This window comes from Mytilus galloprovincialis, chromosome 4, assembly GCF_965363235.1.
Source record: "Mytilus galloprovincialis chromosome 4, xbMytGall1.hap1.1, whole genome shotgun sequence".
Lineage (NCBI taxonomy): Eukaryota > Metazoa > Mollusca > Bivalvia > Mytilida > Mytilidae > Mytilus > Mytilus galloprovincialis.
Window position 1 is genome coordinate 4,038,233 of NC_134841.1, and position 16,742 is coordinate 4,054,974.

The window sequence follows — 16,742 nt, forward strand, 5'->3', positions numbered from 1 at the left end:
AAGTACGAAGTTGAAGAGCATTGAGAAAAGATTTTTAGATTTTTTTTGTATCCACAACTGATTTACGTCACCAGAATAGGAGAATAGGCAGTTAACTTGTTTTAAGCAAAATAGATTTGTTTCGTTAAAATTTTGTCAGTTTTGACAACAAAAAAATGAAAGTGTAGTCCTACGTAGATATAAGAATATGAGGTATGAGTGCCAATGAGACAACTCTCCCTTTAAGTTACATTTTTTTAAAAAATAAACCATTATAGGACAATGTACGTCTTTAACACAGCGAGCTATAAAGGGCCCTAAAACGAGTAGAGTCAAACCAATCAAACGGGAAAACAAATGAATGTACATTCATAAAATATCTTCCATTATTTTCCATTTCAAATTGACTAGATAAAGTATACGTTGTTACATTTGTCTTTTATAAACATAGAGTTTCGAGTATAATCAAGCTTTTCGTATGTTTTCTAATGAATTACTGTTAGTTGTAATGAGAAGCATGCATATGCACAAATAATGCATTTTTTTAGAGAAAAAATCCCATTATATTCTTGACGATTGTTGTCAGCCAATCAAAGCACACATGTAAGTAATATAATTAAATTAATGAAAACAGTATTGTCATTTCATCGTAAGCTCCATATCTTATATCTTATCAGCTCTTCAAATCCAGCTTACGGATAACCGTCTACTCCAGTACAATGTTCCAAACAGTCACATGAAAACTTTTGCCACGCACATCTGGTATCTCCTACAGGTTCACAAATACCTATTGAAAAAAAAACCACAAAACATTTCAATAGACATTTTATAGTGTGAATTTCTATGTTGTGATTTTACACTATTGTTTCCGGTAAGGTTGAAGGATGGTACCTATCTAATATTAAACCCGCTACATTTGTTTGCACCTGTCCTAAGTCAGGAACCTGATGTTCAGTTGTTATCGTTTCTTGATGTTGTGCATAAGTATTTCTCGTTTCTCAATTTTTAAATAGACTAGAACGTTGGTTTTCCAGTTTGAAAGGTTAAACACTAGTCAAATTTGGTGCCCTTTATAGCTTACTGTACTGTTCGGTGTGAGTCAAGGTTCCGTGTTCACGACAGTGCTTTGACCTATAATGGTTTTTCTTTAATAAATTGTAGATTAGATGGAGTTTTCTCATTGACACTAATACCACATCTTCTTATATCTATATGCTATGGACGACGTCTCCACTGTGCATATGTATACGCAAAAATTATTATTCCGATTAAACAATAAATCATTGCGACAAGAAGCTTTTTGTATTATTTTGTTTGCATACGACATGGGGTATATACAACACTTTTGTCAACAGTAACTTAAGTCATTAGATAAATCAGTCAATCATAGCTGCAAAAACATACAACACATATGTACCATGCATTCGATTCAGTACAAGTATCATGTATATATTCTATCATTGACTGATTCTTGATAAATATTTGTCTAACTGCAATTTTTTCATGTTTTTTTTTACATTTGTCATGTTCTTCTTTATATAATTTTTTTGTGTGTCTGAAAAATATAAAAAAAAAGAAGAAAAAATACCTGGGTGACCAATGGCATGGCCTGCTGGTGTTTGCCCAGGTTGCCATGTACAGTTCGGATCCCCCAGCTCCTCACCATTTGACTTTCCATCTTTATCGGAATCCATTTTACAAAACGGTTCATTCCATACATGTCCATTCGCTCTAAATCCCTAAGATAAAATACGTTTGTCTTCATAACATTTTAAAATTTGCAGAATATTATACAGGAAAAACTACGTTAACTGCTTAATCAAACATTGAAATCATTTTTGTTTCGAAGATAATTCTGCACGTTTTGCTTGACAATAAAACCGTCTGTTTTGATACAAATTCTTAGAATACAATTGAAATGATGCAGGATCCTTCTCGTCTCGTAAATAAAGCTCCTGTCAAACGCTTTCAAGTATCGTCTTTTATCCGACAGACACTTAATTGATTGAACTGTATATCATCGGTTTCAAGCTTGTATGGTTAGTCTGATTAGATAACTTGATGATAAGTAACAAGTTAATGTGAAATACAAAAGAATCTCAAAACGACAATTCATTTCTGGTAGGTTAAAACCAACCCAATGCTACGAAATAGAACCAAAATTGTAACACAAAATTTGACACTTTGTGTTCATTCATTTACTGCACTTTTTAGTAAAGTGTCTGAATCAAATATCTGTTTTTCGGGAAGGTTAAAATATAGTTTTGTCGCCAAACAAATTGTTAAGCAGTACAGATTTAAACTTGAAGAAGGACAAACAACACCAAAGACAAGCAAATGTCCACAAATACGACACAGGAGCAAGCAATTAAACCTAAAGGTGAATTAGTGAACATAAGAATGGTAAACAGTTTTTTTTGCATTTCTATTGCTTCGTGTAATGCTTATAGAATGAAATTCAAAACAGTGTGGCTGTGGCTATTGATTGACACATTAAATTCATCCATTGGCTGGGACAATTAAGGTGAACGTTTGTATGTAACGACCACTGCTCAGTACGTACTTTTTAAAGACACTTAAATTATGGGGTCACCAAAGGTTCACAACACCTTAATAAAGTAATTCGAAAAATTAATCAGAAATAACACGATGTTTTGATTTATATCAATTATATAAATCAAAACATAAAGGTTATTCCTGATTAATTTTTCGGATTATTTTATAATTAAAGGCGTTAAGAAACCTTTGGTGACCCCACAGTTTAAATGTCTATCGTAGGTACGTCGTAAACAGTGGTCGTTACAGACAAACGTTTAAGTAAATTGTCCCAGTCAATGGATGAATTTAATGTGTCAATCAATGGCCACAGCCACACTGTTTTGAATTTCATTCTAGATGAATTTGGCTATTTATCTTAGGTATTTTGACATATAGCTCTTCTACGGTTTCGGTACGTATCCATCTTTGGATTCGGATGTTTGACTTTGAGCGTTCCTGATGAGTCATCGATAATTGATTTTTAAACAACATACAATAGGTAATTTGGAGGCAACAGTAGTATACCGCTGTTCAAAAATAAACGCCACCATACGTAGAAATAGACTTTAATTTGATATTAACTTCCATTCTCTTGACTTGGTACAGGACATATAAAAAATATGGTGGGTTTACCATAGTATTATGGCAAGCTTAACCTCCCGCTAATATGACAATGTTAACACATATCGTTTATATAATAACATTACGCGACAGGAATACAGTGCAAATAAACATTCAGCACGGAGAAACACATTCAAAGTTATTGAGCATAGTTAGGTCTTAAGCCCCAGTCCCACTAGATCCGATCGGACCACGCTCACCACGATCTAAAATAGATCGTGGTGAGGTCGCGGTATGAGCGGCATGAAAGTGTAAATTTTTGTTGCTTTCACGATGCTACTACGTCCTCATTACGCTTGTACAACGATCCCGCTACGATTATACTACGTTCTCACTGCGCTTATTTTGCGACCTCACTACGCTTATCAAGATCTTTCTACGCTCATCACGTTCTCACTGCGACCATACCACGAGTTATTCGATTGCAACACGATCTTACCACGCCTTTACTGCGATTATAGCACGTTCATACCGCGATCTTACAAAGCTCTCAGCAATAACGTCCACATCGTTTTCTACATCAATACTGTACAATTCCCTCTTTTTCTAATTAATACGTAGATTTCTCGAAAACTACACATTCTTGCCATTAAAATCTACTAGAACACTTGGGCGTGGTCGTAGGCGTATACGTAGAGGCAGAAGGACCTCTGATAGTAACGAATCCTGATCTAGCACAGATGTCGGACCGACCAATCCAACCTGAATCACAACCTTATGTTGGTCCATCCAACTTAAGATAGCGATGTTTTAGTGATCGATAGCAGGGATGACACAGATGTGTCAATCATGGTTGAGACGTTAAAGAAAAAGGACAAGAAGTCCAAATTACATACAGACAAACAAAACCTGGAGAGCTTTTAAATATTTTATGTGAAAATGACAATGTGCATAATGGTTGTAGTATGAACGTAGTCAGGTCATGAGAAGAGCGTGATGAGGACGGCATGGTCGTGCTAGAATCGTACTATGGTCTTGAACAGCGTGGTGTAAACGTGGTATAGTCGTAGTGGAAGCGTAGTTAGGTCGCGGTGAGAACGTGCTGGTCGTAGTGAGGTCGTAGGAAAGTCTCCACGAATATAATCACGCTTTCGCTACGATCATGAAGACCTCACCACGACCGTACTTCACTGCGATCTACACGATCGCCCTACGATCGTCAAAATTTGCAACTTTTTCACAGATCATAGTGCGATCGTGGCCTAGTGGGACTGCGGTATAAGCCTGCAATATATATTTTTACACAATCCATAAAAATAGTTTGTATAGACAAAATACACAATTCATTAATCTTGTTAAAAAGAATCCTCAAACTTGATTTCGGAATAAAAGCCGTCATGGGAGATATCATATCACAAAATAAGCAATAAAATAACTAAACAAACAAGGGTTGCATTAGATTGAACAAATGAGCAGTTTTGTATTTAGTTTTATACATGACGAACGTCATCATTGGGTTTTACTTTTTTTGTTGTTCTGTAACAGTTGCTTTTGACTTTCCACCAGACTAAAGTTGCAAGATATATATTATGATTGTTAAGTTGTGAATTATTATCACTTTAACAATTTATGATACTATTCTATTTATTTTTTAGGTTTCTGAGGAGTCATCAAACTTTGATATGTATTTTGTCAAGCGTGAGTTGAATCATACAAACACCACCAAAGTATTTATGTATCACGGAATCTGGCAAAACGAATTGTAAATGCTACTTACATTGCCAAAGATATTTTTTAACTGTGTGTGGTGAAATGGATTGAGATGTCCTACTGTATTCCAATATTGCGATGTTCCACATGAGTTGGGTACGGAGTGACCGTTTGGTATCTTGTCTCTGTAGGTGCTGTGGGCGGATATCACACCGGCAATAGTGATGATGATTATGATTTTATTCATCATCCTTATTCACGTCTTATGCTCTAAGCCAAAAATTTATGATCTATTTTAATAATAAAAAAAACCCCAATAAATTATCAAAACTTACAAATGATACCAAAGTCAGACAATAAATAATATAAAAATATAAAACAACACGTTTAATAATTTATTGCGTCCGAAGAGCTTTTCTGGATTTACCTTCATCAGGAACGCTCAAAGCCAAACATTTGAAATCCGAAGATGTATAAGTACCGAAAACTGTGATTTGGAAAATATTTCAACTATCAATTTCAAAGTGAAGGCATGTCCGATCCGTAAAACGTAAAATTTTGGAATTGTACTCCACCAGATATTCTACGTTTCAGCGGGTTTATCAAAAGTATATGAGTCATAATTCAATTTAATGGAATATACTTCTTTTTAAAATAGGAAGACTCGAATTTCGGATACGTAAGATTCATCAGTAGTTGTCGAAAAAATGGATGGCCCTTATCAAATCTGAAGGGACAGAGCATTGATAATAAATATAAAAAAAACAACAATAAATGAACTTAAACACAAGGAAAAATAAGGTTAACAAACTATCTACGAAGGATAATCGTAGAATACCCACCCTTCCCACAAAAAAACCCAGAACATTTCTGTAAAGCCAGTATAAAAGCACTGTTTTATGGCTAGTGATACCAACAGTGGTATCGAAGAAGTGGTAGTGAGCAATAACACGATATCAAATGTTATTTTGAAGCATTATATATCCGTTCTCATACGTTACGACTCGCCAGTGGTACTCAAAATAAATTATGCCTCCTTTTCCTGTTAGTCCCCGAGGGTATCACCAGACCAGTAGAAACAAAGCTCTGATTTCTTTCACGGATTTGGCTATACTTTTTGGACCTTTTGGATTATAGCTCTTCATCATTTATATAAGCTTTGGATTTCAAATATTTTGACCACGAGCATCACTGAAGAGATATGTATTGTCGAAATGCGCATCTGGTGCAGAAAAAATTGGTACCGTTAATGTTCTTTTTAGTACTCTCGGTTTTGTTTAATGTCTGGCTAGCTATTATGTTTAAATTATGTCATATGTCACTCGGTTTTTAAATTTTAATTGGTAGTTTGGTTTTTCGACCTCCCATATGAAAATGGAAGGGTAACCTTTATAATAACTTCTACGATTTGAACATTAACTTCAAAAAAGATATTTTTTTTACGAAATGCATTTTTTTTACAGTTTTTTTAGAAGTTATCATACTTTATTGATAGTTTGACATTTGTTAGTGGATACATCAAATACCGGTACCTTATCCCGGCCTCGTTAACTGTTAGTAGCATATAATCAATTTGGTTTATAGTATTTGTTAGTTTATTTAACTGTAATATATACATTTATAAATCATTGTAAATTATAGTATATCCAACTAATACATTATCAATGTAGAATGATCCATAAATCTGAATAGATAAAAAAAATAAAGAATAAATAAATAAAAATCACAGAAATTTTGAATTTTGGAAAAAACAAAAATAAAAAAAATAAAAATATATTTTACTTTATACAGCATTCATAATACAGCTTGCAGGATTTATTTATTCAAATATTTGCGTACAGGCAATAACTTAGAGGAACATACATGTAGTTATAAACATAGACAAAACATCAAGCATATATATAAACCAACATGTAACAGTATCAAATCATAACATAGGTGGTGATGTGGATAAGGAAAGAAATGTACATAAAAATAATTCCGGTATCGTGTACTTGGCTGGGGGACTATGGTAAGCACAAGTAACGAGTGACGAATAAACTGTTCTTCAATTCAATTTTTATTACATCTCCATGCTACTGCCCTGGCAGACGACAACTCAACGTAATTATAATAGCTAAAACATGTTCCACGTTTTTCGACTTAAATAGATTAATTGTGTGAGGCAGTCCCGATAACCAGAAGACCCAAAATAGGAATATAACACCGGTACATAATGTACCAATTATTTGTATAATCAAAATTAGTCTTCTAAAATTGGAAGCCAGGGGTCCCAGCAGATATTGGCCATAAGAAAATGGTTTCTTTTAAAAAACATATTCTTTTCTAGTGCAAGAGATTCTTTGAGGTAGTTTTTAAAATTTACCTTATTTTCACAGAGTTTTGTTCTGTAAATATAGAATTTTGTCAGGAGTATTATTAAGTTTTTTATCATATTATTTCCGTTGTTACCTAAATTTCCAAATAAAATAATATCTATATTAAATGGAATCAATATTTGTGTTTGGTTATAAATCCAATCACCAAGTTCAATCCATAAATCTGAAATTTTATGGCATGTCCAAAATATGTACTCAATATCTTCAATAGCTTCATTACAGAAAGTACATTTATCTGATTGTTTTATCTTAATTTTAAATAAAAATTCATTTGTGCCTATGATTCTGTGCACTATTCTGTACTGGAACCAATGAGGTTTAGAGCTTTTTGTGGTGTAGAAAGACATATTATGCACTTTTTTCCAATCAAATTTTTTGTTTAATCTTAGAGACCATTTATCTTCACAACTAGGCCTTGTACTACTTTTTTTTCTAAGAAAACATTATACATATCTTTTGACCCTTTATTTGACAAAAAAAAATGTTCTTATATTATTTGGCAGAATTGGTCCATGAACTTTATAAAGATTTTCTATGGAGATATTATGTTTAAGAGAATTTTGATATGATTTTATTGCTGATATAACTCCATTATAAACTAGAAAGTTAGATTTAATTTCATAAATAATTTTGCATTGCTCAAAAGACATTAATTTACCCTCATTATCTACCAGATCATTAATCAACAAAATACCGTTATCAGCCCAGTCTTTATAGAACTCAGATCTGCTACCTATTTTAATATTTCCATTATTCCAAAGTGTATCTGTTGAAAATTCTTCTTCATTTTTTGGTTTAAGTTTATTTTGCATTTCTATTCATGCTTTAAAAACCTCTTTCCAAAAGGGGTTTTTACATTTGTTTGGTGGGCCTAGAAATACTAGATTTTCAATATCAATATTTTATGTGCTTTCTATAAGCTTTTTGAGTTTTGTATTGTTTTTTAGCAATCGTCGGACCCACGTTAATTTTAACCCTTTGATATATTCTTCAATATCTAACATTTTCAGACCCCCAAATTTATGTTCCAGACATAATATTTCTCTTTTAATCTTGTCAGGTTTGTTTTCCCAAATAAATGAATATATTGTACGAATAAGTTGTTTAAGAGTAGTATTGCATGGTGTTGGTAATGTTAAAAACAGATGATTTAATTTTGAAATAATTAGTGTCTTGATAATTGTTATCTTTCCCACAGGAGTAAGTGTTTGTCTAGACCAAATATTGATTATATTTTCAATTTCTTTTATTTAATGATAATAGTTCAAAGATTCCATTTCTTGCAAATTGACAGAAAAGTTTATTCCTTATAGTGTAAACCTACTGGAACCCCATTCCAATCCCCACTTTACACACATGGTGTCTTGACTATATTTTTTCTTTCCTATCCACACCACCTTTGTCTTGTCTAAGTTCATACGGAGACCAGACATTTCAGCATATTTATGTAATAAGCGGAGAGATACGTCAAGGGTGTACCGTCAAGAATAATTGACTTGTCATCAGCATATTGAGAGATCAAATATTCAGTATCATCTATTTTAATTCCCTTTATTTCTTTATTTTTCTAATTAATATTCCAAGTATTTCTGCACATAAAAGAAATATATAAGGTGATAAAGGATCCCCTTGTCGACAACCTCTTTGAATTTCAAAGAATTCAGATAAAAAACAATTTTGTTATATATTTTTGTAAAAGGTTCTTACCCATTGTTTTATAGAGGGGCCGAAATTGAAAAAGTCTAAAACGTCTTCAATGAAATTCCATGATACAGAATCAAAAGCTTTTTAAAAATCTATGAGAAGGAGCAGTCCTGGTAAATCATTTAGTTCTGTATGAAATAATATATCGTAAATAAGACGAGTATTTTCCCCTATAAATCTACCCGGAATAAAACCGGTCTGATCACTGTTAATAATTTGAGGTAGAACTAATTTTATACGCTCAGCTATGCAGCTTGATGCTAATTTATATGTGGTATTTAGTAAACTTATTGGTCGCCAATTTTTCATGAACTGTCTAGGTTTATCTCCCTTTGGTATACAGGTTATATAATACCTTGTCTTTGAGTAATTGACAATTCCCCCTTTTCGTAACCATTAATTATAGACCGAAATACAAATTTTCCTATATCTATCCAAAAAAAACTTGAAAAATTCATTTGTGAAACCATCTGACCCAGGGCTTTTTTTCATTTTTCATTTTTCGCAAAGCTGTATTTAATTCACCATAAGTAATTTCACCCTCCAAAGATTCTCTAATGGTATTATTTAGTTTTTTAATATCAGTATCAGGGATTTCATTTTTTAGGTTAACATTATTCAAACTTTCTGTTTTAGTATATAGCCTTTTGTAATAATTGTTTGCTTCTTTTAATATTTTATCTTGCTCACTGATAGTGTCCCCTTTTTCATTGACTAATTTTGGAATAGTTTTATTTATAAAATGTTTAGTTTCTAAATTTAGAAAAAAGTTTGAGGGTTTTCACCTTCTCCTATCCATTGCATTTTGTATCTGATGTAGGACCCCCTCATCTTTTCTTGTCTTAATACTTTTAGATCAGTTTTCTTTTTTTCAATTTCAATAAATATTTCTTCTGACAATATTTGTTCTTCTAGTTTTTTAATATCTTCTGATAGTATTCTTTCTTTCTTTCTTTTTATCTTTTTGTTTCTTCCTAAAAGAAGCATATGAAATTGATTTTCCTCTAATTTCTGTTAATAAAGTTTCTAGAAAGAGTTGATAGTTTATAGTAAATTGAATTTCTAAGTCATTTATCTTTTTAATATTAATGTTTCTCTGTTGTATACTAGTGATGCATATTGCTCTCTTACTTTATTTATAGTCTCTTTAACAGCAGCTGAATATTCAATGTCATGTAAAAGTGAATTGTTAAATTTCCATAGACCTTTACCAATTATAAAGTTATTCATCTTTAAATGTAACATTATTGGGGAGTGATCAGATCTATAACTGTTAAGAATGTGTATATCATGTACATGTTGATTAAGGCCTTGCGATATTAAAAAGAAATCCAATCTTGCTTGTTTAATGGGATTATTTTTTCTCCATGTAAATTTTTTTAGTTTACAATTCACTATAGGGATCTGTTAAATCATAATTTTCTATTATATTTAAAACTTTCTCTTTGGCTTTCGGGTTATTTACATTTTGGTAATTATAAGTATCAAGATTTTGGTTTTGGACTAAATTATAATCTCCAGTTATTAGAACTGATTGGTTGTTCAAGTCTTCTATTGTATCACTTACTCTAGAATAAAATTCAGGTGAATCTTTATTTGGACCATATAGGCTTATCAAAGTTATTCTTTTTCCTTCAATTTCAATATCAATTCCTAACAGATTTCCTTGATCATCTTTTTTTATCATATGTATCTTGTATTCAAAGTTTTTGATAAAAATATTGCTACCCCTCTTTTGTTTGTTGCAAAGGAATTGGAAATACAGTCTCCTCCCCATAGATTTTTATTGATATTTCTTCTTTTTCTGAAAAATGTGTATCTTGTAAACAATATATGTGGCAATTTTTTACTTTAAGATAATCAAAAACATATCTCCTCTTCTCCTTTGAATTTATACCTTGACAGTTGTATGAAACAATTTTTATACCATTATCACTCATTTATTCAATTTTATTTTTATAGCTGAATAATAAATACTCGAGATTTGATAAGTGTATTGCGACCGTATTCTCCCATAGTGTTTTATATAAGTAATTTGGGTAATATTCTGCTCATATGAATTATGCAAGTAATAAACTGAAAAAACCTTTGGATTTTTCTTTTAATTAAAGAGCCCAATTTCTGGAAAACAAATGAACAATCAGTTAAAGTTATTGGTGCTTAACTTGCAGGTGGCTGTCAGTCGTGGGAATGTAACATGTAACAAGTATTATACTATTTATGTGTATATACTTCATAAAATTTTAAGTGATATAGAAAGGTACTTCTGTGATACAACTATAACTAGAGTATATGAATATTAATGACCCTTGTAAATAACCTAGTAGATCTTAAATTGTGTTGACGAACTCTTCTGTTTTTAAAACAAATCTTTACAGAGTTTTTTTTAACCATTTTAGATTTTAAGTACATATAAACTAAATATAAAACCACACAAGTGCATAAATTTACCCATTACAAATACGGAATAGTTATTTGATTAGGGACTTTCCGTTTTGAATTTTCCTCTGAGTTCAGTATATTTGTGATTTTCCTTTTTTTATGTTTTTTTTTTAGATTAGCGAAGCCGGTAAATGATTTCTTTTTGCTAACAGAATTTAACAAACAACTCTTAAAAGTTAGTATTTTATCCATTTTAAAATGTAAAGTGTACATAAAAGTTCCTGGTTATTTTTGCTAATTTTCAATTTTGGCCTATATTAACTCTGTTACTATTATTATTAAAATTTTAACTAGTACAAACAGTTTTTAAATGCGGTGACCCTGCAAATAGGGTGGAATTCCCGAAAAAGAAGAAGAAGAGTTCAATGGAAAAGGAGACGGTTAAGGGAAAAGCTTACAAAAATTTAAAAGAAAGTAAGTTCATATTGTATTTCACTCTAAAATATAAGAACTACAAAGTACTAAAACAAAATCGAAAAACCTTATAATGTCCTAAACTAGGGGTATATGCATTAACTGAAAAAAAAAAACCAAACTATCGTATCTTTTAATAAATTTGTCATGTGCTTACATTAATCGATTTACATTTATGACGATTTCAGGCAAAAATCACTTGAACATGTTTCAAAGGTGCACAAATTAAAATGGTGCTTAAAATTTCATCACATTTCAAAACATACTTATTACAATCTCAATCAATAAGACTAAATTTTCGTCAATTTGTACCTAAAATGCATATGTAGTAAAATAACAAAATTTAATATATGAAGGCCTCATTCACTTGGAACTTTTTTTCAAATTGCAATATAGTTATATGGACTGATACATACGTTGTTGCAATAAACAAAAGCTAGTTGGTTCCATGAACATGTTCACATTTAGTTGATATCAATGCTTTACTGTTTCGTCTCGTTATTATGACAAAAAAAAACAAACACCATGAAACAGAACGTAGTATAAAATTAGACATATACATTTGTTTCAGTATGTTGTAAGAGTATGACAATTTACCCTATCAATTTCTTAATTATCTACAATAATGTGTTCTTTTGAGCATATAATTCGAGAAAAAAGATGACAAAAAAAGATTTACCTTACGTAAGAAGTGCAAATTTCGAAATGAGATAGTTAATCGAAAGCACAATGACAATAAACCTTGTCCTAAAACTTAACACATAATTGTAATGAGATACCATCTTATCTCATAATTGATGCGCCCTAACACGTACCTTTATGTTTAGAGTTCAAAGACAATTCACACGAAACGCAGATCATGTAAGCGTTGCCCTTTTTATCATAGAAATTAAGATGTTTTTTTTCATCTCTTTTTTTAAAGAAATTCTGTCGGGTTCTTACATTATGTAGTATTTAAAATAAATTCTATATGAAATTTCTGTTTTATCTAAATGAATATTAAACATGATATAATAGATATAGGAAGATGTGGTGTGAGTGCCAATGAGACAACCCTCCACCTAAATAACAATTTAAAAAAAGTAAACCATTATAGGTCAATGTACGGCCTTCAACACACGAAGCCTTGGCTCACACCGAACAACAAGCTATAAAGGGCCCAAAATTACTAGTGTAAAACCATTCAAACGGGAAAACCAACGGTCTAACCTATATGAAAAAACGAGAAACGATAAACACGTATAAATTACATAAACAAACGACAACTACTGTACATCAGATTCCTGACTTAGGACAGGTGCAAACATTTGCAGATTGATTACTTAAATTATAAGATTGATTACTTAAATTTTATTTGGAAAGTCTTCCTTACAATATGTTGTTTGAACATCATAATCTATGTTAAAAATATATTGCTTTTGTATTCTATGTGCCTAAAAAGTACACAAGTACATGTTAACAATTTTACATTGATGCAGTAAATGCTTAAAAAATTAGTGTCAATTTATATCCATTTAATTTGTTTTACACATTTCTTTGTGATATACAAATATGAAGTAAACACAATTTAATTTACATGGTAAAACTTATTTAACCGTTTGGTTTTTGAAACATTAAGGCTCAATTATTTTGCTTTCACCAAATGTCAATGCGGCGGGGTTGAACATGTTTATCAGATCTCAACCCTCCCCCTATACCTCTAGCCAATGTAGAAAAGGAAAATGCCTTTTATCTACACGTTCCGATAAACTATTGAGTACGTTATGGATTGATTGACTCTAAAACACTGTCTTATCTGTGCTTTATCGATTCACATTATTACAAGCTTGTCTACAAACTATCTGAGCTAACCGGTAAATCAAATAAAACAATTGTAACTTTACCTAATTAGCAAAACTGCTATCTATGATAGAACCGTAAAATATACCAATTTTCAATAAATTTTCGCTCGAGAGAGTATGTTTTTTAAAACGATTACACGGCCCCAGAAAAATAATTTCAGATTAATGATAAAATTTGGAACCTGACCCAGTAAAATCTGACTAGATTAATTATGTAACAACGTCAATATTACATTCTATTGGTATCTCATGTTAAATAGTTTTAAACAAATTGAGCGCTCTAAAGGTCTACAATTACTAAAACTTATGTCAACAATATTTCACAAATAAACATTTTATTCTGTTTTATAAAATATATGCACTGGTATGATAGTTGAATAATTTCATACCTCAGGATGGATTGTTTGACATGAAAAGACAGTAGTTTAAGCTGAAAGTTGAAAAATTTGATGTTGGTATCAAGATAAGATTCCAATATTATGTTCACTTTTCTGAAAAGATTATGAATTTGGATCAAATTCGATTTCTTTTTATTACCGCAGGTTGACTACTTTTACCCCTGTAGAGAACTCTACAAGTCTTGACTTCCTTTCTACCTCAGGACGGATTGTTTGGCATGACAAAGAAGTAATATAAGTTTAAAGTTGAAAAAATGGTGTCTGTATCAAGATAAAACACCCAATATTTTCACTTTTCATAGAATAAAATTGGCATCAAATTTGAATTATTATGGTACCCCAGAAAGATAAGTTTTACACACAGAGACAACTCTATGAATCTACGGCTACTAAAATTTATCTGAACAATACAACACGTGCCATTTTTTCTTATTCTTATAATATTTATGCACTGGCCTGGCAATTGATTACTCTTCTATACTGTGATGAATTGTTTGATATATCGAAGGGAAGGAGTCTAAGTTTAAAATTGCTATATTTATAAAATTGAGAATGGAAATCGGAAATGTGTCAAAAGATAACAACCCGACCATCATCTGTATAAGTTGCAAATATTTTCCCTGTTGTTAAAATGAATTGTAGCGTCATTAACATTCTGTTTTTGGTAACTCTGGATGGAATGTTTTACTTAAATGGAGAGCTCTATAATTTACGGTTATTTAAACGTTTGTCGACAATGATAAAAAGTTCATTTTTTTTATAATATTCAATTACTATACTGATAATCATTTCAGGATTATTTGTTTGATCCAATGGGAAGGAATTAAAGTTTCAAATTGTTATATTTGTTGTAATCAGGTATATAATTTGTCAATATTTTCTTGATTCTTATGTACCGATATGATACCCCAGGATGGATAGTTTTGCACTAATTGAAAGCCATTTGAGTCGATGGTTACCAATACTTATAATGTGAACAATAAACAGTGCCAATAGTTGCCTTTTGTATAATGTTCTTACATAGTCAGATAACTGAGTACTTATGTATCTGAACATGGACTGATTGACATAATAGCGAAGGAATTTAGTTTCAAATTGCCTTATTTGTTGTATTCATTAATATAAAAAAAGAAGCGAAAGATACTAAAAGGACAATGTTGTGTCGTGTGTACTATTGTTTGTCTGTTTGTCCTTTTCATTTTTAGCCAGGCGTTGTCAGTTTATTTTCGATTTATGAGTTTGGTATATTTCGTCCCTCTTTTAAACTGCTAAGCCAAAAATTAAAACGCAACGCTATGGCAAAAAAGAAAATAACCAAAACACAAAAAAACCACATAACATAACATAGAGAACCAAAGACAGAGAGACAAGAACCCCACCAAAATATGGCAGTGATCGCAAATGCCGAGGAATGATAGGTAGAACCTGATCCACATGTGAAACCTTCAAATAGTGAGTGCCAATATTTCTTCTTTTTATAATGTTTATTGTATAAAATAGCCTGAACATATTGTTTTTTTTGTTTGTTTTTTTTTTTTTTTATCTCAAATTAGATTTTGTTACATAAAGGTGAAGGATTTTTGTTTCATTATTCTGTACTGGCATCAAATTCTGTTCATTTCGAAGCTCATGATGGACATGTTTACACAAATTAAGAGTTTAATAAGTCGACGCTACTAACATTTATTTCAACAGCGATAAAAAGAACCAATATGCATTTTTGTTATTCATTTGCCTGCCTGATAATTGAGTAGTGTTATACCTTAGGAAGGATTGTTTGACATGGAAGGAAAGGAATATAAGTTTGATATTTTAGAATTTTGCGTTGGTATCAAGAAAGGTGCCAATAATTTCCCTTTTGTTCGAATATTATGTTAAAATATTGAATTATGTTCTTTTCTACGTTAAGATGGATAGTTTAAAAAAATTGAGAGCTCTTTAATATTCTTGTAATAGTCTAATTATGTAGTACTTATTTTACCACAATATTGACATGTTATTGTCTATGTATTCTTACTGGAAAAAAAACATAATTAATCTTAGAAATTAAACATTGTAGAATAAAATTCAATTAATTTTCAGAAATGAGCGGATCAATAGTATTTTGACAAGATAGTGTAAAAAGTAAAATTACAAAAAAACAATATCTCAGAGGTAAACCACTAATAAGTAATACCTTCAATAATATAATACAATGATTTTGGGGGACTGTAGATAAACCAGAGCGCTTCTTAAACCTTTGTAAATAAAGGCAACAGTAGTATACCGCTGTTCAAACTCATAAATCCATGGACAAAAAACAAAATCGGGGTAACAAACTAAAACTGAGGGAAACGCATAAATATAAGAGGAGAACAACGACACAACACTACAATGTAACTAACACACACAGAAACGGACCAAGCATCAGACAAAATCCCACGAGAATAACAAATATAACATCAAAACCAAATACATGAATTTGGGATAGACAAGTACCGTGACACGTCTTATCGCAATGTCAATTTACACTCAAAAATAAGAGAAAACAAACGACGCAACGTTAAATTGTAACACACACAGAAACGAACTATTATATAACAATGGCCATATTCCTGACTTGGTACAGGACATTTTTTCAGGAAAAAATGGTAGGTTGAACCTAGGTTTGTGGCATGCCAAATCTCGCACTTTAATGGCAATGTTAAATATAACATAGAAATAACAACATAATATTACAGGACTACAATACAAATAAATAGGAAAACGTATTAGACAACACATGATTAATGGATAAC

At 31.3% G+C, this 16,742-nt stretch overlaps 1 protein-coding gene across 1 annotated transcript; it reads right to left on the reverse strand.

Moving 5' to 3' along the window:
• Positions 1 to 398: 398 nt before the first annotated feature.
• Positions 399 to 12,508, reverse strand: LOC143071163 (temptin-like). Its single transcript, XM_076245303.1, has 4 exons — positions 12,406 to 12,508; positions 4,856 to 5,078; positions 1,568 to 1,718; positions 399 to 766 (listed from the first exon to the last, which is right to left on the reverse strand). Exons 2-4 carry the CDS (start codon positions 5,036 to 5,038, stop codon positions 672 to 674), a joined length of 429 nt encoding a protein of 142 aa, XP_076101418.1. The 5' UTR covers positions 5,039 to 5,078; positions 12,406 to 12,508; the 3' UTR covers positions 399 to 671.
• Positions 12,509 to 16,742: the final 4,234 nt, after the last annotated feature.

Excerpts from the sequence above, each read along its gene's own strand:
- LOC143071163 (XM_076245303.1), bottom strand. The coding sequence starts at position 5,038 with ATGATGAATAAAATCATAATCATCATCACTATTGCCGGTGTGATATCC. Across the intron at positions 1,719-4,855 it reads TAAAAAATATCTTTGGCAAT|GGATTTAGAGCGAATGGACA; the intron begins GTAAGTAGCATT and ends ATTTTATCTTAG. Across the intron at positions 767-1,567 it reads CCATGCCATTGGTCACCCAG|GTATTTGTGAACCTGTAGGA; the intron begins GTATTTTTTCTT and ends TTTTTTCAATAG.